Source organism: Phaethon aethereus (genome assembly GCF_964289735.1).
Source record: "Phaethon aethereus genome assembly, chromosome: 1".
NCBI lineage: Eukaryota > Metazoa > Chordata > Aves > Phaethontiformes > Phaethontidae > Phaethon > Phaethon aethereus.
Genome location: NC_138575.1, coordinates 120,616,913 through 120,641,582, shown reverse-complemented (window position 1 = coordinate 120,641,582; position 24,670 = coordinate 120,616,913). Strand labels below are relative to the sequence as shown.

The window sequence follows — 24,670 nt, the reverse complement described above, 5'->3', positions numbered from 1 at the left end:
AGTCTCAGCAAAAGCGTTGCTGTCTGCTGTGGTAGATGCTTCTGTTTTCAGCTGATGGTTAAGATAATCTGCAGTCACCTTAGCTACCCTGAAATTATAGAAATAAAATTTAAAAGTGTTATTTTTCCCTTATACCTTCTTTTTTCATATGTTTTTATCTAGGATTACAGACATATTATAGACACTCCAATGGACTTTGGTACAGTGAAAGAAACTCTGGAAGCTGGAAACTATGACACTCCAATGGAACTGTGCAAAGATATAAGACTAATATTTAGTAATGCAAAATCTTATACTCCAAACAAAAAGTCAAAGGTAGCTGTTAATATCAGGGGAGTTATGTTTGTGTTAATGAAATGAGGTATTATTTTGGAATTAGTTTGTTTATTGGTACTTTTGATAAAGCTGCTGGTTGGATAGTGGTGGTAAGTATGACAAAACTATTTCATATGTTCATTTCCTGTTTATCTAGTTTTACGTAGGATTGTGTGCCATGCTTTTCTGCTTCTTTTCTGTACAGTTTTTAATTTTAGGAATGTTATTCTTGGATGAAACGTTCTGCTTTTAATATAAACGACTTTCTTATCTAGATTTATAGTATGACCTTGAGGTTATCAGCACTATTTGAAGAGAAAATAAGAAGAATTGTTTCAGATTTCAAAAATGGTCAGAAACAGAATGAAAAACTACGAAGAAACCAGAGGTATACTAGAAGATTTCATAATCAAAGCTCAGTGCAGCATCCTCCCAAAATGCTCAGGTAACCAAATTATGAAGATGTAGAGATATATCACAGCTGACTAATATTCATATTGACTGTCATATTTAGTTTATGAAGAAGAGAACAACTGGTTTATTAAATCGTTAGGTAACTTCAGTGAGACTTTTTATGATTACTTCTTTTGCAGTAGGAAAGACGTGCAAAAAAAGCAGGTTTTTTGTAGTATAAAACTGCCTGTAAACAGTGAAGGCACTGAAGAGTAGAAAAGGTTGAGGTTTTGCTTTTTTTTTTTTTTTTTTTAAATAATTCAGTCAGGAAAGCAGTATGTCATCTGACTGAAATAATGAGTTATGAAACAAAGATTTACCTGCTGTATTTATTACAGAGATTACAAAGCTGCATATATTTTTTGTTTTTTATCAAGTACAGAAGTCAGTCTTATGGAATTTACAGAAATTTTCACTTTCTGTAGGATTCTGTTTGTATCTAGATATGCCTTGTCTCTTTTGAAGGAAATCAAACTTTTGACATCACTGCTGGTTGACTTGATTAACTCTTGTATTCTTAATTTGCATATGGGATGAAGTGAGACAAAATACAAAACTAAACATGGTAAATCATTGAAACTGAGCTTATACCTTTCTGCTGCTACCTTTCTGCTGCTGTCCAGCCTTTCTTCTCTGTCAATGAAAGGACAAGCATAAGGGATTTCAGAAAGAAAAAACCCAACAAACTAAGAATACATTTCTTTGCCATGTTTATCTGTCTTCTCTTAAATTTTCAGTGGATTAGTTCTACATTTTCAAATTCTACTTTGTATACGTGTTGGATTATGTTACAGGCATACTTGGCAATGAGCTTTAACCTTTACTGGGAGTATTCTTTGGGTGCTTATTTCTTCCCAGAGTAATAAACAACCATGAGGATAGGCAGAAATTTTCCTTCAAAAGGACATTTCTACTCGTATCTGAAGAATTGTGACTTGTTTACAAGTCAGTGGTGCTCAGCAGAACTGAGGTTTGGGACTATTTGGGAGAGTGTTTGGATAGCAAAAAAAGTATATGCATCTTGTGTGCCTAGATGTGAAAACCTGTGGCTGTAAGGAAGCAACTGACAAAATAGTAGTTCTAATTGTGAAAGTGACTTGTCAGGACTGCATGTAGCATTCCAGCATCTATCATAAGGGAGAACAGAATCAGTGAGTTTCTCTACAAATACACATTTTATTTTAGACAATAAACTTTCACTAAAGGTACACCTTCTTTGTGTCTTTGGAACTCAAGTTTATTGTGGCATAAAGTTAGTATGCATAGCATTTAATTTGAGGCTTATGTGCAATGAACATGAGACTGGGAATTCAACAGAAATTGAGGCTGCTGTTGCAATTTCCTGTTAAACAATAAGAGGACATTGCTGTCTAGAAGGCGTGCATTAACAGCAACTTTGTTTCTCAAAGCAGTCTCCTCTTACATCACTTCACGAGGAATGCAATACTTAATGCTTATCTTTGTCAATGGTAAAATTGTCCCACACCATGTTAGCTCACAAATCTAACTACCCTTCCATAAATATAAATTTGTATGACATACAGTTAGTTAAGCTTTAAGAGAAGTGTTGTTAAAATACATAATTTCCATTATTTCTCATAGTTTTATAACCTATGTTGCTTTTACTTCTTTCCTCTTTTGCTAGAAATTTGAAGCAGAAACCAGTAAAGTCTCAGGCAAAAATTGAATCTGAGCAGGAAGATTCTTTTACTCAACCTACCTCAAGCAGAGCCACCTGTGTTGCAAGCCATAAAACGAATGCTAACAATTACAACCATAGTTCCTCTGGTGAATCCTCTGATTCTGCATGCCTGGCATCCTTTGAAAGGAATGGAAAAGCTAGATCCACAACACTAACAAATTGTTCTGCATTATCATCAGGTCAGAAATGGTATCTGTTTCGGATGAGGGTTTTCATCTTGGTCTTATCTATGAATTGTCCACTAATGTTTCCTTTCCTTTCTAATTGCCATAATTTGCAATTGCATTCTAAATTGTTAAATGAGGTTTGCATTTTTAATATGTAATTTTTTTAGGCAAGATTTCTGTGCATTTTGGTGTTTGTGTAATACAGAATTTTGTGTATTTCAATGAATTTTAGACACTGATTACATTACTGAATGTTATAAAAAGATCTGTGTACTGAACATAGAAATTTCTGCTTTAAAATCCCATAGACTGCAGTAAGTTTACTTAACTTTTATTAATGAAAAAGCTTGTACCTAAACAGAAATCTATCAATAGCATAGTTTGCTTCTTGGAGGCAGAGCTGTCTTGATTGTATATCCATTTTGCAGTCAAGTGGATGTTTCAGGTTTTTTGCAGCTTTCATATAGGGATTCGCAACAAAGCTGAACTGAGTAAACTGATGATAAGAAAAAGTTGACCTGCTAACTACATGGTTATTTGATGCTCTTAAGTCTTACCAAATAGAATAATAGAATTGCTTCATTTCAAGCAGCTGTTCTAGGACAGTGGTTGTAGTGAATGGATGTTTCTTATTTGAGAGGAAAAGGTAGTGTATTTGATAAATTGTACTATGTAAAATACAGGTTATACACCCATATATGTGTTACATAAAAATTGTCATCCAAAATTAGCAAATGACAGAAGTTCTCCAAGACGTAAAAGCCTTCCTGCCTTTTCCTTCTTCCCCTGCACCTCAGCTTAACAAAAATTCAGCTTCTTTCAAAGAATAATAATGCAAGTCCTGGTAAAAGAGATCTGTTAGAGTATGTTTTGTGTTGTTTTTTAACATGCTTTTCTCTTAATTCTGATATTTGGAAACAGCTGTGTTATTTTACTTGAGACTTAAAATACAGGTTAAAGAAGCTTCTTAGCACTGAGCACTATAAATATGGAGTGGTGTATTTTGTAGAGCTATCAATTTCATACGTGTAAGACATTCAAGGCATAATAGTGTATTATAAGGCAATATCATGAGAAAATTCTGAAGATTTCTTGGATCAACATAATGTAGCTCTTAACTGGAAACTAACTGTGTGTAGAATTCTAATTGACAATTATTTTTTTTTAACAGAAAGTGAAATAGAAGGTTCTTTGGTTTCTTCATCTGCTTCTTCATCTTCATCCTCTACAAGTAGCTCAGAAGACAGCAAAGAAAGCTCTGTGGCTCTTGTGTCACCTCCGCTACACAATGGTGTATGTAGAAGAAAGAACAACAGTCGTAGGATAACTAGAAATCGAGCTGCTCAGAGAAAACAAATAGGTAAGACTTGAGTAGTTTTCTGTGAACAGCTAATAGCACAAGTGTATGTGTGTGTGTATGTAACTAAATGTAATTACTGTTTTTTTTAAGTTGTTGTGTATGTCAGATACTTTTTGATTGGTGGTAGTTCTGAAGCTTTCAAAATACTACACTCAACTTCTAAAAAGGTGGGGTTTTTTTTAGTACTTCAGGGAGGAGAGCAGAAACCAAGAGCCTAGTGAGAGGCAATGTCTTGCAACATTTTATATCCTAATGAAAGTCAAAGCAATAATCTCTAAAGAAGTTTTAATTTTCACAAAACTAGGATGAATCTGAAATTTATGACATAGCTAAATAATTTCTCTTGGACAACAAAAGCATATAACTATTACTAGGAGTGTATTTCACTTGTCCTGTCTGTGGGTTGAACCTATTTCAGATTTGACAAGACTTAAGAAGCTGCGCTTTTTATATTTGATATTAATCTCTCCTTCCCTTTACAGGAACACTTCTTCAAGAAAATGGGAATACAAGAAAAACTGTCAGGAAAAAGTTATATGGAAGTGACTCTGAAAATACTTCAGTGGTGACATCAGAGTCACTCAGTAATAGTACTGGTAGACATAGGAAAACTCCACGCAGAAGTGCTGCTGTAGCTGCTAATAAGTTAAGGCTAATGAGTGATGTGGAGGAAGAGGTTTCAAGCTCAGAAAGTATTGGCATTGGATGCAAGAATAGAAAACTGCCTCACCGAAATGCCTCAGCTGCAGCCAGGCGAATGTTACTGGAGGGGTCTGAGGATGATGTAGGCTTAAAGTCTGAAAGCGAAAAAGAATTAGAAGAGCATCTTACCAAGAGGAAAATTCTTTCTCAACCTGGTTCTTCTGCTGCAAGAAGAAAATTTGTTAGTGAATCTGAAAATGGAACTTCAGATTCTGAGACAGACACACAGATGAAGCAGAAAAACTGGCAAAGTAATGGCCATAAGCAGTTACGTGGGACAGTCCATTCTGTATCTCCCAAAATGAAAAGTCCCACCCTGGACTTTTCAGAGGAGGACTCTAAAAGCCATAATTCAGAGGATGGGAGCAGTCAAAAAGTTTCTGATCAGTCAGCATCAGTACATAAGAAGCCTGCAGTGAGCAACTCTGAGGATGAAGTGGATTCTGAATCGGATCGATGGAATGGCAGAAAAGCAACTGGTCTGCAGCTTGCTGCTCCCTTAAAAAAAGCAAAAGTCTTGAGTGATTTAGAGGATACAGCAGAATCTGAAACAGAACACAGAGAGGATGGGAGAAGTTTTGTCTCGGAGAGCTTGGTGCCAACTAGAATTACAGGGAGTTCAAAATCTGGACCTGGTGCCAGCCTCAGTCACTCTTCTGATACAGGATCTGAGGCAGATTCCAATAACAGTAATTATTGTGAAACTTCTTCAAAAACAGAAAAAAGGAAGAGAAAAGGAAAAACAAAAATCGTTAGAAAAGGTAAAATTTTTAAAGGTAATGCACTAACTCTTGATACTGACTAGATGAAGGACACAACATAAGATTAATGACTGGGAGGATTTGGACTATACAAAGTGTAATAGTGTTCCTTGTTCAAAAATAACTATAAATAGGTGAAGGAGAACTGTTAGGTATGATGATGATGGCAACAGTGTCTAGCAGTCTAGACAGGTTTGGAACTGAGAGGTTACCAAGCACACCACTGGGAGAAAACTATTACAGTTTGATGTAGTTCTGTGGTATTCAGAATTCAGGCTGAATGCTGGCCATTCTTGTGCAATTCAGGCAATACATTTCTGTATGAAAAATTTGTCATCAAATCATGACTGTTCTTTCCATATTTAACTTGCACTTGCTTATCTATGGAGCAGTATGTAGTAACTAATGCTAAAATACCTATTCTGAAGTAATACTGCTGTGCATGTGTGTTGTGGCAGTTAGGTTTGAGAAATGCTGCCTTGCAAGTTGTTGGCACAAAACTTAAGCAATATTCTAAAGGGTTGTGTGAATGATTTCTATGATATGCAGTTTAAGGTAGTAGAAAATCTCAAAAAGAGCAGTACATTCTTTCTTTTGGCCTGCTCCTTGTTTTGAGAATTTCAGTAACGAAATCCCTCTGGTTTGTAGTAATGTTACCTCAAGTTTGTGGGTAAAGTAATAGTTTCTACTTTTAGATTATCTTACTTTTCTGTTGAAATTGTCTGTGCTAAGGCAGACTTGCAACCATTATTTTCAGTTGAAGTAACCTTATTTATAGTCTTTCAAAACTAATTTGTTTGAAAGGTGTTTTAATTAGTCTTACTTCCATCGTGTACAGTGGAATCTTTAACTTGATTTGACTTTTTGATTTTATTCTGTCAGTGATGCATAGTGTACTTAAGACAGAGAGGCGCTTTGCTGCATTGGTAGTGTTCTGATGCATGTCTGGCTTCTCCCAGATTTAACAGACAGGGAAGAGTTGGGTGGTTTTGGAGAGGAAGTTGGGGGGGGCGTGCTGTTTACTGATGCAGTGGTGACCCTCCTATTCCTGGCTTGCTTTAGTTTCATAGGTTCATGGGTGTCTAAGCAATGTTGTATCTAGTTGAAGCATTGTGTCACTGCTCTAACTACATTATCATACTGATAAGACATTACATGAGAAGATCTCCGTAAAGCAGTTAACAGCAGCCAACTGAAGGCAGAAATTACGATTAGTTGCAGAAGCAAGATTTACCATTCCACTTGTTTCAAAAAGTTTAGTTCTTTGTGTTTTGGTTTGTCTGTAATTTTGTCTGTCACTCAAATGCTTGTGTGTGCTGGCTGACACATTATGATTTGGAATTTGGGGGTTTTTTAAGCTTATCAGAATGATGCTAAGATTTATTAAAACAGGTTCTGTACATTATGTGTCGTCATATTGTTAGGGGATTGGTCCTGACTTAAAATTTGAAAGATTGTTCAGAGGTTGGTGTTTGATCTAATTCTTCCAGACCTGTCACTGAATCACAGAGACCAGATTATGAACCTTGATAAACTCCTTAGGAATTTTAACTGTTGTTGGGAGTTTTTGTGGTGTTCCTCCCCCTCCAAAAAAAAATAGTGATGGATCTTAAGCACTCTTGAAAGACTTGACTTGAGAGAATACTCTGAAGTGGCAATAGATGCAGTTGGATCATTAGCTTCAAGTGCAGGCTGTCAGTATGCCTTACAGTGAGTAAAGCAAATTTTTCAGGCTTTGAGAGCTCTCATGACTTGCAGTTACACAAAAAGGAAAATTAATATGTTCGATGTACAGGATTGTATTGTGTGAACTATTGCACACACTTTTTATAGCATTTCTTTTTATTTTCAAGACTTAATGATATAACTTTTGTTTTATTATTATGGTGCAAAGACTAATGTTTCCCAGCAGTCTTCCTCACCCACCTCCCTCAAACAAAGTCTGCATTGTTTAGTCTTAACACATGGGTTTACAGGAATTTAGTGCCCCACAAATAGTTATCAAAAGGCAAGGGAATTAAAGAAAAAAAAGGTACTCAGGATCATGGGGGTTGGTTGGTTGTTTTCTGTACCAAACATCCAGAACAGAATTAAACTTTTCCGGTTCACGTAATATTCGATCAGGGTTGAAGACCCTGAAAGGTTCTGGAGCAAAAATTCCTATCGGTGTTTTCAGTTACTTCCTACATCACTTAATTTGGCGAATGAGAAAAGAAACATCTTCAGTACTGTATTATCAGAAAGTATAATCTTTCTGTGTCCAAGCTGCTTCCTTTCCAGTGTTCAATGTCAACTGAATGCTGCCTTGCCAAAAAATAAGGTGGGGGGAAAGGATTATTTTTGACAGCGTGTTTTTGGTAGGTTTTTTTTCTCCCAGACTGAGTGAATTTTGAACAGCCTTGTAAGTTTGATTCTTTCACATTTTTGTGCCCTCTCAGGTAATGGCTTTGATACACCCTTGTAATGCAGCAGTTTAAGACTCTTAAGAAGAAAATGTTTGTCTCAAAATGAATCTGTCTTGCCAGTTTTCCACAAGGAATTCTTATTTCTTTTGTACTAAAAAGATCTTTGTATTTATAGCTGCTGAACATACTGAAAACGTTTCTTAATGTTTAAACATAAGCAATGTGAAAGAATGCCAGATGGACCTGAGGAGCAGCAATAAAGAACTGCTGAGTTCTGTAATTGGCTATTGAACTCTAGACTTGTCAGAACTATGTTGTCATAGTCACTTTCTAAAACTTAAGAAAATTGGGGGGGGGGGAATTTAATAGCTTTATAGAACTGAAAATCTTACTTGAATGTGCTTCGTATGTCAAAACTACTGAGTCAAATATGAAACTCTTTTGGTTGCAATTTTTTTGAGACTTGTACCATTACTTTGAGAAGATTTGAAGAGACTTAATTTGGCAGCAAGGCAAGGTGTTTTTACAGATACTTCACCTAGAGGGAACTTGTAGTTTTTGGAGTAGGCAGTTGATAACATTTCCTTTATCAAGCTTGTCTAACACCTAATTTTTAAGGGGAAAACAAGGCTGGTTAATTTAAAACTTTAAAAAACTTTGCTTACACTTTTTGTGTAAGCATTTCCCATTAAATATGTAGAAGCTGTCATACAGGGTAATCAACACTGAACAACGCAACAACTGACTTTAGATTGTCCTTTAAATGTAACTTGGATGTTTTTAACTATTTATATTGTGTTTTAAAACTTGATGAAAATCTGGTTTCTCTTCTTGACAATTCTTTAACACCCTCTTTAAACTGTAGCTTCTGCTGTATTGTACCTTTTATGCCCATGGGTGTGAAATGTTCATTTGTCTTCCAGCTCTAACTTAGAGCAAAAGCCCTTTTACTCACATTTTGTGTCTTAAACTTTTTGGATAATTTCTTTCTAGCTCATTTTTTTCCTCAACAGTCAGTAGATGCAAGAAGAGATGTGCTATTAGCATATCTCTAGTTTACTGTGGTTTGCCAAACTGATGCATGTGTTGCTCTTTAGAAAAGAGGCTAATAGCTAACTTTAAATAGGAAGCTAAACTTGTTTGTACTTCTAAAAGTTGTTATTGTGTACTGCTGGAGTATATGCATGCTTTTATTTAAATACATATAGGGCTATATGTATTTATATAATATTTATTTTCAAATAAATATCTTTTTTTAACATATGTATAACTATATATATACTACACAATTAACCAGCTAAGCAATTTATGTGGAAAATTTGCTTTTGTTATTTTTTAATATATTTTTTATATATGCTACATATAAAATATAGTATATTTTAATATATAAAACATAATGTTTATAGTATTGTAATGTGTATCGTATGTTAGATAGTATGTATTTTAGATATATAGCATGTTTTTGTAGATATTAAAAAAAAAAAACCCAACCTTAAAGCTAAATTTTCACATAAATTGCGTACCTGGTCAACAGGGGTTGGGAAATACTTTTTAGGCAGTAGTACAGCCTGCAGATTAGCTGAGTGGAGGTATGGCTGGATATTCCTACACAGTATTGCAGCCTGGACTTCCAGGTTTAGAGTTTGATGGCATGAGCTCCAGGACAGCTTGTCATAGTGATAAACTTGATGGACAAGGCCTTCATGTCTTGGTGCCTTTCTTTGAAATGCTCCCCCAGTTTTTGTGGGTAGTGGAGTTTGTTTAATCCTCTCTCTTCCTGCCTGTGCAATCTGTTTGTACCTTTGCAGCATTTCATTCAGGATGTTCAATGCGAAGTTTCATTAAGCTTAATTAAAACTTTAATTAAAAAATTAGATGAGCTTTATACAAATTTGCTCCCGATTTAAGATTCTGTATAGAAGTATAGATTTAATATTCTGATAGTGTGCTGCAGAAAGGCTGGACTCCTTTATCATTTGGTCTTGCATTCCATCTTATGAATGAACTGCTGAAACTTCAAAAACAAGCATAATCCGTTTATCATAATAAAGTGGGTTTTTTTCCTCAAAGCATGCATCTATAAACATGTAAGCACCTATATCTGTGAAAAACTGGCTAAAATCATTGTGTGCATTCTTTTTTCTTTTTTTTAACTGCCTTTCTTGGAATAGTTCCAGGTGATGACTTTAAGTTTTTAACATTTATTTCTTCATATGGCCGGAGGGGATTAAGTTAGCACTCAGCATTAAGGCTGGGCAGTCTTTTCCACCTTTCCAAACTGCCCTTCTAGAATGTGAGTGTAGCTCAAAGCAGATGCAGGCAAATCTTCATCCTAGGGTTGGGTTATACATTTCCATGCTTACTAACTGGTCAAAATGTCTCTTTGTACCAGTAACTTCTGTGCTGTTGTTTCCACCATTAGTGTGTTAGGATGTATCGTCATATTTACTTACAGTATTTTCCTGTTTCAAGTGTAGTTTATCATGTTAAAAGCTCTTTGCTGCTGCCTGTTCAGGCTTACTGCCCAACAGCTGTGAGCAGCAGACAGATGTTGTGTATGTGTCTATTTGATAGTATTGGAGGGTGGTGTATAATTTAAGCTTTAGATCTTTTCTTTTTTTTTAATCTGTGGATAGTTCACCTTTTGTACAGCATTATGCGGTATTCAGCAGAAATGTGTTATGTTTTGGCCATAGAATCACACAGTACAAATAGTAACACAGTAGAGTTTTCATGTATAACTTTTGGAAAATGTTAGAGGAAAAAAAGTAAATTAATTATCCTTTGGAAATGTCAAAATAGGAATATACTTTAGTAGTACATAAAAGGATTCACATCGAAATAATGAACAGCTTTTTAATACTAGTACTCAAGCTGGACATTTGAAGTTGTGACCCATATAAACTTTCTATAATACATCTTCATTGCATTTATGCTTGTTAGAATTTAGGGAAAATGTTGCCCTGTCCTTACCTCACAGGTGAGGAACTGGGGAACAAAAGAGTACAAATGACTTAAAGCGTTAACACTTGTGGTTAAGCTGGCCAGAAGGAGCAAGGAACTGAACTTTACTCTGTTTTAAGTCTCAGGCTAGTGTTCCCGTGTCTAGGTAGCTGTTACTCTCAGAAGGCATTTGGCCATTAGCAGTTCAGACTTGAAACGTTGGCAAGACAAGCCTTTTTCATCCCTCTGTAAAGGAAGATGAGAGGGCATGCCCTCTATAAAGTCCTCTTGTTTCCCTAAACTTCTACTTGAAAAAATATTTAGTTGCCTAGTGTTCTGCAAACACACAACAGCTGCCATGATTTTTCCCTCTGTTTGCTGAGTACAGGTAGAGAATCATCAAAAGTAATGAGTTTGCGCTAGAACAAAACTGACTGTTATCTAAAGGTAATAGGTTAATGCCAGGGGTTTGGATAAATATGTGCTTCATCATTTTGCTTATAAAATCAACAACAGCTACAAAGAAATATGAGATGGACAGCAATCTTGGGAAAACTAAGTTTGCAAAACATATTTCTGCTAAAATAGCAAAATTTTGGGTTTTTTATCAAGTCTATGCAAATATATTTACTTCAAGAACCTCTGCTTTTAATTGTTATTGATACCTATGAATAATTCCGGGTTTTTTTAGAAGATAAAAGTTTAAACCATTGATCTTTGTAGCATCATTCACATTATTTACAGGTTGAAAATTTGTTTTAAAACTCAACATAAGAAGCAAGTGCTATACCAAAAATAAAAATACTGAATGGAAGATTCACTGTTAGAAGCAGTCTTACTGTTTTAAGTCACTAAGGAGCTGAACAGTTTAAATGTTCTCTATGTGAAACAATTACAAAATTGTAAAATCCATCTGGGGCATGCATCTACGTAAAATATTATAATCCCTTTTTTAGAATAAAAAGATCTAAAATGTGTGATAATTTTGAAAGTTCATTCTAGTAAGAAAATTATAGCTTCTAACAATAGAAGTACTAGTAATATGAAAGCATTTGTTTGCAAAGTTAGGTAATTTGTAATTTCTAAGCTAATCACTAGATTGATGCTAAAGAATGTTAATGTGAAACCCTTTTGTTACCTCAAAGCAGAACAGTAATCCTGAGAATTAAAAGTATGCCTGGGTCTGGCTGACTGTATTTTTAGTAAAGGTTTAAGGTAAATTGCACATTACAGTTGAAATCTATTTAAAAAAAAAAAAAAAAGGCATTTGTGTATTTTATTAAAGGTGGTAGTGTTTGTGCTTAATAAACTACTTGTTTCAGGAATGTAAGTTATTAAAAAGAACTATAAATCTTTATTTTGTAGAATCAGCATCTGAGGAGACTGGACAGAGTGCAAAAGTGCTCAGGAGCAGGACATGTATTATTAATTACAAGAAACACATAAAGCGCTCTAATGTGACTGAGAAGAAAAATCCACGTAGATGTGCCACTTTGGCAGCTAATAAGATTAAGATAATGAGCGATACAAAAGAAGAATTATCAAGCTCAGAAAGCGTTTACACAGTAAAAAAGAACAGAAGGCAGCTTCATGGCTATGTGTCTGCAGCGTCCAGGAAGAAACTGATGGGCAGCTCGGAGATAGACACTTGCTTAAAGTCTGAAAATGATAAAGAACAGCTTTCTGGCAGAAAAAAACTTCCCTGCCCTGAATCATATGCTCCTAAAAGAAAATACATTAGTGAGTCCGAGAATGAAAAAACAGAATCTGATGCAGAGGTAAAAGTGACTCAAAAGCAGAACGATGATAACCACAAGCAGGCAAACAAAATGGTGTGTGCAGCTCATCTTAAAAATCTCAAATACGACTCTTTAGAGGAGAATGCCACAAACCACAAGATGGAAAATGGGAGAAACTGGGGAAGTTCTAGCCAGTCAACTTCAGCCCACAACCATCGTATAAGCAACTCTGAAGAGGAAGTAGATTCTGACTTAGCTAAGCACGAAACTAAAAATATCAGAGAAGTATCAAATAAAAAACCTAGAGCCTCTTTCAAAAGATCAAAATTACTGGATGACTTCAAAGAAACGGCAGAATCTGAAATGGGGGGGAAGAAAGATGAAAAAAGCTCAGTATCAGAGAATGTGGAAGCACCTGGGACTGCAGGAAGTTCAAAAGCCAGTTTCAATTGTTCTTCTGATTCAGACTCTGGAACTGAAAACAGTATCTATAGTGATGCCACAGGAACAAGAAAGAGGAAAAGGAAATCAGAAGTCCTAAGAAGAGAAATTACCAATTCCAACTCGCCTAAGCCTTCCAGAAGACCCCAGCGAAGGAAACGTTGGAAACCTAACCAAGAAAATGACTCTGAAGATTTGGATTACACCAAATACAGAAGAGCTAATCGGCGTTCTAAGATAAGAACTCGGAATGGCGGTAGGCGGACTGTGAGATACGATGATTGTGATGACGACGATGACGACAGAGGTTTAGATGATGTAGACTGCGAAACGTAACCTTAATAGGAAAAGCCAGCCCACTTTTTTTTTTATGGTAATAGCACTAGAACTCATGATGGATGCTGGCTGCTCTTTGTCCTACATTTCAGGGAATATATTTATATTTTTCTATGAAAAAGTTATGAATGTGATTAGATGATGACTTTCTCCTTTTCATATTTTGACTTGCACTTGCCTGCCCATGTAGCAGCATTTAGCACAGATGCCAAAATGTGCCTCATTATAGGGGCAAATTTTTGTCTTTACTGGTATTTTATTACATATAACAAGAGTTAAAAAAATGTTAAAACACTGCGCAACAGGTTAGCAGTATGTTGAGTATTATTGTTATGGGTGCTGCAATGGAATACTACCTAGGTCATACAACATTCAAGAACAGACTTCAAACATCTCTAATGCTGTATGAAATCATATACAATAGTAACAGGCTTATAAATAATACTATACACTATAAAAATCTGGTGGATGCTAGCACTGCATCAAAAGAGTAATGAACGGTCACTAGGCTAATAACTTTACAACTTGTATTAGTACAGATGTTAAATGTTCTGTACTTCCATTATTAATAACATGCAACTAGAACCAATTACCAGTGAAAAAGCGTATTTGCCAATTAAAAAGGCATATTGGTGCTGGTGAAGAGAGGGTTTATGCTGACAGGTAGTACTATCATCATTAATGTGACTTCTATACTGTAAACTTAAGAATACGAAATGCAGGTGAACTCTTGGGCCTAAGGGGTTTTGTGTGTTTTCTTTATAAAATAGAAAAACAAACAAAACATTTGTTCTGTTTTCTTTATGCGTGAAAAGCTTGAGGTGCAGGATTCTTACATTCCAGACCTTTTTGCGACATTTCTGTTGTTCTTCCATATTTAAATTTTTAAGTGCTTTAATGTTAGACTTCTCATTGATTAAACCTTATCAGTTTCTGATTATTGCAGTACATTTCCTATTTTCAAAATGTTTGAGTGGCTGTTGTTGACAAGAAGTAATTCTTGCGTAGAAGATAGGAGAGAAGTTCTCTATGAAAAACGTGTAACAGACGCCTGGTTGGCGAGGAGAGCACATGGTGCCTCCTGACTCCTACCGTGCTTTTCCCTGGAGCTGTGCTGGCGGAGGCCCCATGATCACTGCGTTCAACGCCAAGTGCCTGGTGATCTCTGCTGCTTTCCCACTCCCCACTATAGGTTTCCTCCTTCCGCTCTGCTGGTTCCCTTTCTCATGCTTAAGTAAGACTTAGTGATGATTCCTGATCTCCTTGTTCAATAGGAGATAGGATAAATCTAATATTCTAAGCTAACCCAGTTCATTTTAGCTGAAATAGCAAGTTTGTGAGTTAGTTTTCCAGCAGATTGGAGTGGTAGTAGCATCTGGAAGGGGTTGGGTGGGAGGAAGCTAGCGCAGCAGCATAATCACAGTTAGTGACAGAACTGCTTGTACAAATGGAAGTCCAGCGGTTAGCAAGAACCACTTCAACAATGTTGCTGATGTTATGTGCCAAAAGGTGTACTTACCATTATGTCATTTTTGGTATCGAGAATGTTATCTCAGCATAGAGAAATACTTTTTTTTTTCTCCTTCAAATTTCTATATGAAGTCCAAAAATAACCTAGTTTATATCATTCTTGCCCCAGGAATTCTATTTAGAGCATAGTCCTTAATATGATACAGTAGAATTTTGTAAATTCAAGATACATGTTTATCTGAATTCTTTAAGTTGGTTTCTAAAATATGAACACAGTTCTGTTTAGTGATGAAACTTCGAGGTGGCTTTGTGTATCTTGCCTTCTAGGGCCAACTTTGTTAAAAGGGAGTAAGTTAACTGCTATTTTTATAGTATCCTTAAACTGAATGCATTGTTCAGCAGCTGCTTATGATCAATGTTCAGTGGAGTTTAACCTCCAGCATAGGAATAAATACTGGTATAATAGCTCTTAAGTGAACATCAGAGTTTTTATTACTCTTAGGTTTAAACAGCTAAACTTGGTCTGGTATGTTTGTATTTCTCATTCAGGCTTAGATTTAAAAGGTGTGTTTCTCGCTCGCTCTCAGATGCTGTATTCTCGGTCATACCGCACTCAGCACTATGTGTCCGTGGCAATCCCTGAAAGCAAGGGGAAGGCTCTGGCCTCTCTATTTATGTATCCAAGAGGGAATTACTGGCCTAGGGCCCTGAACCCTTTATTGTTCTAGGCAAAAGCAAATGCTCTTTTGTATTTCCTGGTTTTATACAGACAGGTTCCAAGGAGCCAGTAGGAGGAGAAACTATTCAATTGGAAAGGGATTTTTACTTTCACTCTTAAGAGTTTGATATTTTTTTTTTTTTACTTATTTACATGAGCCTACTTACTCTTGTCTCAGAGCTGGCTCTTCTAGGCCTTGCAGAAAGCCGTTCTTTCATCTTCCTGGTAGTTCTAATCAGTCAGCATTCTTTATTAAGTCTAGCTGGACTCAAGGAAGTAAAGTGACGTAGTAGACCTGCAAGAGTCTTCATTTAAAGCTCCTTTGTGCAATGCAGTTGTAAGCTGGGTTTTTTCGGGGGGTTTTTTTGGTTGCTTTTTAGGGGGTTGGTGGTTTGGGGTTTTTTTTGGGGGGGGGGGGCTGGGAGGGGCTGTTTTAAAGCAGGACCTGACTGAGGAATAGTGACTAAGCTAGTGGGCAGCACCACCAGGGGCAACCGCTGCAAGTGCGGGCCGTACCCCCGCCGCCCCGGGCCCGGCGCGTACTGGGGAGTGCGCGGGGGCTGCGCCCTCCCCTCTGGGGGTCTCACTGCCGCCATACCCCACGGAGCGGGGCCTGCTGCCGGCAGGGCAGGCAGCGCCGGAGGGATGAGGCCTGCTCGGGGGCCGGGAGCAGTAGTGCAGCGGGACGGGGGCTGCGGCAGGGAGCGGAGGCTCAGCAGGCCTCCCCGCCGGGCTTCTCCGGGGTCCCGCCGGTAGCGGCGCCCGTCCCGGGCATCCCGGCCGCGCCAGTGGGGGAGCCTCCGGCCGCCCGCTCTATGGTCTGCGGGGCCAGAGCGTCACCAGGCGGAGCGGAACTCTGTGGTGCCGGCGAACAAGAACGTCTCGGCGCGCAGGCGCGCTGGCCGGCGGGGTGAGTATCGGCGGCGGCGATGGCGACCTTCTTTGGGGAGGTGGTGGTGGCGCCGTCCCGCGCCGGCGTGGACGATGAGGAGGAGGCCCGCGAGGAGACGCCCGAGGACCGAGAGATCCGCAGGGAGCTAGAGAAGAAAAGGTAGCGGCCCCACGGGGCAGCCCGGCCGCTCTCCCCGCTGCTGTGGGGCGGCCTCCCGCGCGACGGAGCCCCAGGGGCGGCCGGGTCGGGGCCTGGGCCGCGCTGCTCCACTTCTCTCTCCTCCGCCTCTTTTGCCAGGGAGATCGACGTTCTCTGGACCTTGAAGTCGGGCGCGTCTGCGGAAAGCTCTGCCGACGAGCCGTTCGTGTGCTCTAAATTTATAGTAGCGATAGGACATAACGCTGCAGGTAGGTGCTGCAAAAAAAAACCGTCTGAGACTCTAAAATGCTGTTGTTCGCTTGCTGTTAGCTAAATTTGAGAAAGCAGGAGTTTGGAAGAAAATGTAAGCGTGCCAGGACACTCCCTTTGCCATACTCTGTTTTAACGCTGGTCTCTGCTGTAAGAATGGCCCTTCAGGGTGTCTAGTACTGCATTTAGGGACAGCTGACCTGTCCAGAGGAAACCGAAGTTACTCTGTACATGTAAAACGTAGTTCTTGTTACAGCTGCTTATTCCTTCTGTTAGATCATGGTAAAATGACATATTTTTGGTTGAAGGGCAGAAGCATAGTATGTTTTGGTTTGGGGTTTTAGTTGGGACAACCCCCCTTTTCATTTATCTAACTTTCCTGGATTGCTTGTTAATTGGCAAAAGTTTCTTTCTAATAGTAGCAAGTGCAGTCAGGTGTTTTGAAATAGGGATCTGTCAGAGACGTAAAATTATGGGTCAATAAGTTGTAATTGCATTAATTTCTAATGAACGGTGATTTTGTTGTTGTTTGTTTAAATGTTTTCTTCATCAGTTTGTCCCTTTTCACATTCTAATTCCCCACTTGTTGAAAATGCTCTCTCTTTGTTTGGTGGTTATTTATTTGTTAGGCCTAGAGTCTTGAAACACCCTCTCCCCTTCCCACACACACTTACCAAGTTCTTGAGTTTTTTAATAGGTCTTTCCCTGGGAATATAGAGAAGTTTTAAGTTTTTCTTATGTTTAGGTCACATCTAGATGACATTTAGATGATATTTAAGTTAACTTTGCTAAATTTTTCTTTGTTCAGGTTTTTCCTTGGAAAATAGTTACAGATACTTTAGATCTGTCTGCTGTTTAACAGTAACTCTTGACAGGAATTTCATGTATGAATATTTGATTTAGGATCTTTTTTTGTGACTAAGTCATGCATACTCTTGTCTCTGTTTCCTCTTGAGCCAGTGTAATTGTTCTGCCTTGCTGGTTCAGTCATTTTTTTATTTATTTATTGTTTTAGAAATTTTATATTTGAATTATATTTATGTTTAGAAAATGTTATATTTGGTATGTCAAGAAGTGTTAGAGACTTAATATTTACATCCTTAGTGTATGCTAAAGGATTCAAAGTTGACCGTAATGGTATAATTCCTAATAATACATGTTTTTCATGTTAGGGATGTCTATATGTAGAACTGCTCTTTGTCTTTTAGAGTCTTGATGTGCTGAGGTTACTGACATTCTTGTGTTTTTGCCGGGTTTGGTCAATAAATGTATGTTGATAAAAATAAGTTACTACATTTTATTTTGACTTGGGATTTCAAAGAAATAATTAATTCAGTTTGGGTATTTATTTGTAGAACAGTGATTTTATTATTTATAAATTAACAGTATTGATTGTTTTTTTCAGCTTTCCTGTCTTCTTTTATTCTGGATTCTGTTTGTTGGGAAGTAGTTGGAGTTGTGAAGCTGTGGAATGAGTGGTGTCGAACATCCAACACAACAAATGTCCTTCCGACAGATTCTTTCTGTTTGTTCTACCGATTAATATCAGATCCCACAGTAAGTGACTTATGCGTGAATTCCTCTATATTTTAGCTTTTCTGAAAAAGAGAGCAACCTTCATCCACCCCCTACCCTGCCTAGGGCAAATAAAGCATTAAGGCTGCAGTATTCTGGATTAATCTCAAAAAATCTGAAGGGTTGTTACGCTTACTAAAACTAGTTGAAGTTCTGGCATGTGAAGTTCAGTACAAAGATGATGTATAACAGCCTGCTTGTTTCACCTCAGTTGGGAATGAAAAATTCTTATTGAAATACAGCTGCAGAAGCCCAAGAAAACTGAACAAGTTGTTGGTTGCAGTCATGTCATCTTTACACATGATTATGAGCTCTTGTGCTCTTTAAACCACTTGCTTACACAACCTTTTTTTTTTTAGGTTTTGTTGTGCCAGTGTAGTTGTTACGTTGCTGAGGATCAACAGTTCCAGTGGCTTGACAAGGTAAAACTGGCAAGACAACAAATTGAACAATGAAATCATAGGGGTGGGGATCTTCAACTTAGTGCAAGTGCCTCTTCCTCTCTGATACTGTAAACATGACAGCATTGTAAATAGCTGTTTTCCCTGTGGCTTTCTTTTCTGAATTATGCAACAAATGAACAAATTTACTATCTGCAGATTCTGTTGAAATTCCTTTCTAGATGCTGCCAGTTGTATCTGCTGCAACTTACCAACTTTGTGTAATTACCTCTTTTGGACAGTTTCTGTTTTGTTGCCCTTAACTGCTTTCCAAACCATTTTCCTCTTTCACTTAAATTTTCTATGGCTTATTTCAGCTCTGGGAGAATCCTTCCTTAAAAATAACAGCATAACTGCATTTGTATGGTTGGATCACCAGACAAACCTGTTATGAAACCCATAGTACTCTTACTAATGGGTGTGTTCTGTTCCTTTCACAAGGAGGAACTCTAAAGGAAGGTGCCTCCAAAGCAGTGTCTGTCCCATTTGTTCATAGAGGTAGTATGCTACGTGCTTTAACCGAGCATCGTTCAGGTACATGAATGCTGCTGAGTCATTCAGGTCCCTACAAATATCAGAATGTTGATTTTAATAAGATAAAACTGTGGGGAGGGTATTCTGGCTCTTGATTTTCTTTATGGATTTGGGTCACTGCTTAGCTTCGAGGAAGTATGGCTTATTTTGTCTTTCTATCTGTCTGCTAACCTGCCTTCCTTTAAATCTCTACCAATCTGATGAACAAGCAGAGATTCTAAAGCTATTATGTTACGCTGAAGTTGTGTAAGGCTGTGGCTAGAGATCCAAGGAGTGAGATAAAAAGCAGTGTGTCTGCTGAGAGCAAGTCCTCAGCCTGGGCTGAGTGATACCTGCTCAGTCTAGCCTGCCAGCTGGCCCAGGTACCGCATGAGAAAGGGTTGCTTGGTTGTGAGGGAGAACCATACGAGCATCTCAGTGTGAGGGAGCCAGAGAGATTACAGGAAGGGAAGGAGGGTGGAAAACCGGGGTAACTTCACAGACTGATACAGGGATTTCAGACCCAAGTTTGTGGAAAACTAGCCTTTTGTAGTTTCATGGCTTGTTGAAGAGTTTAATTCATTTTGGTGGGGGGTAATGGTTCACTTCAAAGCTTAGAAACCCTAAGACCTGAACCATTATGGTTTTGCTGTATTCCACGCATTCTTGGGCGTCGTTTAAACTGGGATTACAAAAGCAAGATGGGTGTGGTTTTGCTGTCTTCTCTATTTGTGTTTTTCCAACTGCTTGTGCACATGTGTTATTTTCAGTGCGGGTGTTCATGAACAGTAGGAGTGTACAGTTTAACCAAGTCAGCGTTCTTGAGTATTTTTAGACTTCCTGGTTATTGGTATTTTTAAATGTATAGCAGAAATGATGTGCTGGTAATCTTCTGCTTTTAGTGTGAGTTACAGACCTGTTCTGTACACTTCATAAATTCTGATTCACTGAGTATCTTTGCAGTGTCCCATGAGTCAGATTTTTACTTCTGTATGTGTTTTCTCAGTAAGTGATCGCTGACAAGATGAGAACATACAGACTAAAGTTTCACAGTAATCCACGCCAGCCGGCATTTCCAACAAAGTAAATATACTGTAAATTGAAAATATGTGTGCTTCTGAAAAGTTATTTCAGTTTTGTATTACGGTGGTAACACGCTGATGTGAGGGAACAGTCAGGTTTCCTTCTGAGATTGGTACCATATACAGAAACAGGTGAGTTTCTGTAATGTTTACCAAATTCCCTATTTCCTTATTGATCATAAATCTGAAGAGGACAGTGCAAAGGGAGGGTGCAGGTTTATCATGCTTCTCCTCATTTTGACATAAATTCTTTAGAAACAATGGAAGGCTGTGCAGCGTGTTGGTGTTTTGTGGCAGCATGCAATAGATCCAAAAGTATCTTTTGTACAATGTTTTTGAAACTTGTTTCTTTGAATTTGAGGAAAACTGTGGAAAAATTAAGGTTCTCAATTCAGCTTGAATACAATAAATAAAATCTGAGTATTTAAAATGAAGACTCTCTTTAAGTACTGTAGAGCATCTGGGGAGCATGATTTCAATTTCAAACGTCTTGCAGCGTAGCAAGCTGCCTTCCTGTGATAAGCAGCCTGGTTTTATTTGGAGTCCTTTTTCTTTCTACAGTCACCATTAGTAAAATAGTAAGTCTTAATACACTTGCAGGTGAACAGAAAGTGCTGAAAACCTAAAGCCTCTCAAGAAAATCAATAGACTTGGTAAATATGTTAGCTCTTCTTTTGGTGTTTTTTTAATATCTCCAGCCCAAGAGCAATGCATGTGAAATTTCTACCTGAAGGTTGTGATTCAAATTTCAGTTAGTCCTGTAAACCTGAATTAAACTGTCATTTGTCATCTGTACTGAAATTGAAATTTGTGGTTTTACGCTGTTATTGTGAGAAGATGAATTTTCCTTATGTATTAACATCTTTATTTCAGGTTTTTGGCTGTATGCAGAAGCAAGGCTTGCAAGTAACCATTCTTTCAACGTGTCCTGTAGCTGATTATAAAACTCAGGAATCCACTTTAACACTTCCATCTCCATTTCTGAAAGCCTTGAAGACGAAAGAATTCAAAGAGCAGGTCTGCTGCCCACTGCTGGAACAACCTAACATTGTTCGAGATCTTCCTGCTGCTGGTATTTTGCAATTCCAGTTATTTACAAGGCCGCTGGTGGCAACACAAAATTTATTTTGAGGAGTATCCCATTGCAGTTAGAGTTTTTATTTAATTGTGTGCACTGGCGAACAAGTTAGCTTTTTGAAAATTAATTCCTAACACTTTGACATCTTACATATTGCCTTGTAAAATACGGACAAATTTCAAAACTACCCACAAATCCTTTTACCCCTGATGTGCGGGACATCAGTACTAGCAAATTCCTCAGTATAGCCTCACAAAGTGTATTGTATATTGGGTGTTTTGGGGTGTTTTACCTATACGCTAACTCTGTTTTATTAAGAGTTATTTTCATCTGAGCATCCAAACTGAGGCTCATAAAGTCGTTTCTGCATATTACAGGTAAAGGAAGTTTCATAGCGCTACTGATCAACCTCATGTAGAAGTTAGATTGACTTTTATTATGTAATGTAATAAAAACCCGAGGCTTTTCATTACAGAATACCAAACTAATGGTAGCATCATGAGGAAAATGTTGTCTGGCAGGAGCTAAAAGTGGATGATTTTTCTAGAAAAAGTTTATCTTGTTTGCACTTTGTTTTGAGTTTTTATGTTTGGTTGTTTTGGGGGTCCCTGTGGGTTTTTTTGTTTATTGGGGGTTTTTTACAGAAGCTCATATTATTTTTGTTTACCAATAATATACAGTTTCCAGTTAAGGTATTTGCCAGGAAGAAATACCAACTGCATTTTACTAATTTTTGGTATTTAATTTTCTTGTGTACCTGAGGAGTGAGGAAAGGCTGGTCTAGCAGTCAGGATCCTGAGTAGTTTTATATAAACTTTTATGCTTTTGAAGTTCTGGACAGAAGAAACGTGATTTTATACACAGAACTGAGATTCATTCCCTGCTGAATGTAACACACATATTCTTTTGACTTGTATTTAGTTTTGAGTTACTGTCAAGTATGGCAGATTCCTGCAGTGTTGTATCAGTGCTACACTGATGTCATCAAACTGGATACGGTTACAATTGAAGCGTTCAGGCCTCTGCTTTCTTCTAAAATCCTGAAGAGTTTAGTCAAGGTAAAATTTCATATTTAAAGCTTAACGGGAGGTTTGGGCTATTTTGGTCTGTCTTTCATTGCATCTTTGAGGATTCCACCTGAAAAGGTGGAATGTATGTAATGTACAGAAATGTACAGGCTTTATTGGCAGAGGACAATGATTTCTGCTGTAGTACCTGCTGTAACTATTTACATCTGTTTATAAGTTGCTTAGAAATAATGAATCTACAGCTTCCCTCAAAACTTCATTTTGACTTTTCAGGCTCTCGTAGTGGTATTAGTATAGCAGGGAGTAATTTCTTGTGATTATTTAAGCTGCAGTTTTCTTCAGAGGTGTCTTGTGTTGAAACATTTGGGTTTTTTTTAACATTCTACATTCATATGCAAGCTGTATCTGCCTGTGTTGTGCAATACATGCAAGCTTCTTAAGAAATTTATTTTGACCTATAATTTCTTTCTGGAATTAAGTGACTGAATTTCTAAAGATGATTCTTAACAGTTTTGCACTAATTGAGCAGCTCTGAAATCATGGCATTACAGCTACTGAAGTGAATGTTTTGCTTCTTTATGAAATGTTTTTAATTGAAGTATAGTTGGTTCAAAACACTCTCAGTTTTGCCAGCTGAACTTACATTTAAATGACAGAAGAGGTTTGTGTGTACTAAAGTATTAATTTTAGCTTTAAATGTGGGAATTGAGTTAGTTTTCATTACAGCTTATACTGGTCTGCTAAATAAGTCTAACAGATTAGTATGTAAATGTTTAAACTCTGAAGGAAAACAGCAGCAAATATGCACGCTCTTCCTCTCATATACAAGTGAGGAGGAATGCAAATTAACAAATTCCATTCTGTGGTTGAAGTGCAGGTTCATTTGGAACCTTTTAGCAAATCTCTGGATACCTTCATTCAGAACACCTGAGTTCTGCTCACAGCTGACATTTTGATCAAACTGATATTCAGAATAATAAAAATTGGAATAGAGGACAGCGAGGCTTTTTTGTTTTGTTACCAGCAATGTAGCTAATGCTGATCATCTCTTCCTTTTCCTAGGATGTGTCTGAGAGCACAAAGATTTTGAAGAAGCTACTGACAACCAATGAAACTCACAATAATATCTATATCTAAAGAGGACATTTATGATGCAGACTGCACTTTCGTAAACTCCAGTTTCTTCTGTAAAGGACGTTTCGGAATTGTTGTTGTTTCCTTAAAAGTGGAATAAATTCCAGGAGATTTTTGTTTCTGCACTCATTTTTGTTACTTTCAAATTCATCGCTACAAACACATATATTTCTTCTGCATGGCTTGGGAGGATTTCTTCTGGAGCGATCTTAAGAAAGATATCTTTAATATCTTGAAAAAAACTACTTTTTCTCCTGCTGAAGAGATCATCTTACCTAAATATATACCTTTTATATGTAAAAGAGGAAATGCGGTTAAGAAATTCTGTCTATATGTAATGAGAACGCCTATTTTTTACTTTATTTTGAGACACAAAAGTTTTCCTAATATTCAGTCCTCTTTAAAGATTTGTCTGTGATGGAGAAAATATGCTCCACATCTTGTTACATACATAATTTTGTGTGTATGTATGTATGAGTGGTACATCTATATGTATGTGTGCACATACATTTTTTTCATGTATGTGGAGATACAAAATACAGCAAGTAAATTATGGTCGATACCTTTAAAAGACTTGCTAGTGGAAAATTAGCTTGCTTTATGAATTAGTAGGAGGCAGGAGTGTGGAGCTATTTTGAACTGCATGTTTTTACTACCTGGGTTTACACTGAAACACCTTAAATAAAAGTGCAAAACAGAACACTTATCCTTTTGGAACACAAGGATAACAGGTTCAAAGTTCCCTGCTAAGTTTAACTTCGACTTACACTGGCTGCCCAGTGGACATTTTTGAACAGTCTGTTCCTTTACCAGAGCTGTCATCCCTTCAGGTTTGAAAGTGGATTGACTTAGTCAACATCCACTGAAGCAAGTAACTCTTGGCTTCAGCGGGCCCGCTACAAGTTCTGGTTTTGGAGATTTTTAACTGCACGCTATATCGCAGTTTCAACGGTAGTAGAATATTCTTGATGTGGTTATTAAGTTGAGTAAGTTAAGACATCGATTAAA

The 24,670-nt window shown here is 37.5% G+C and overlaps 2 protein-coding genes across 2 annotated transcripts in view; both read left to right on the top strand.

Moving 5' to 3' along the window:
- BRWD1 (bromodomain and WD repeat domain containing 1) overlaps positions 1 to 13,503 on the top strand; it is a gene marked incomplete at its 5' end in the record, with an annotated part of 58,803 nt that extends 45,300 nt beyond the window's left edge. The window contains 6 exons of the mRNA XM_082011335.1: positions 163 to 315; positions 591 to 760; positions 2,414 to 2,649; positions 3,809 to 3,997; positions 4,480 to 5,460; positions 12,174 to 13,503. Coding sequence (XP_081867461.1) covers positions 163 to 315; positions 591 to 760; positions 2,414 to 2,649; positions 3,809 to 3,997; positions 4,480 to 5,460; positions 12,174 to 13,324 — 2,880 coding nt within the window. The 3' untranslated portion in view covers positions 13,325 to 13,503. The remainder of the gene's footprint in view (positions 1 to 162; positions 316 to 590; positions 761 to 2,413; positions 2,650 to 3,808; positions 3,998 to 4,479; positions 5,461 to 12,173) is intronic.
- Positions 13,504 to 16,441: 2,938 nt separating this feature from the next.
- PSMG1 (proteasome assembly chaperone 1) lies at positions 16,442 to 23,787 on the top strand (the record flags this gene model as incomplete). The annotated part of the gene is made up of 7 exons (XM_081996731.1): positions 16,442 to 16,563; positions 16,702 to 16,811; positions 18,218 to 18,369; positions 18,747 to 18,809; positions 21,296 to 21,494; positions 22,422 to 22,558; positions 23,591 to 23,787. The coding sequence occupies 7 exons, from the start codon at positions 16,442 to 16,444 to the stop codon at positions 23,663 to 23,665; spliced, it is 858 nt and encodes a 285-aa protein (XP_081852857.1). The 3' UTR covers positions 23,666 to 23,787.
- Between the last annotated feature and the right edge of the window lie 883 nt (positions 23,788 to 24,670).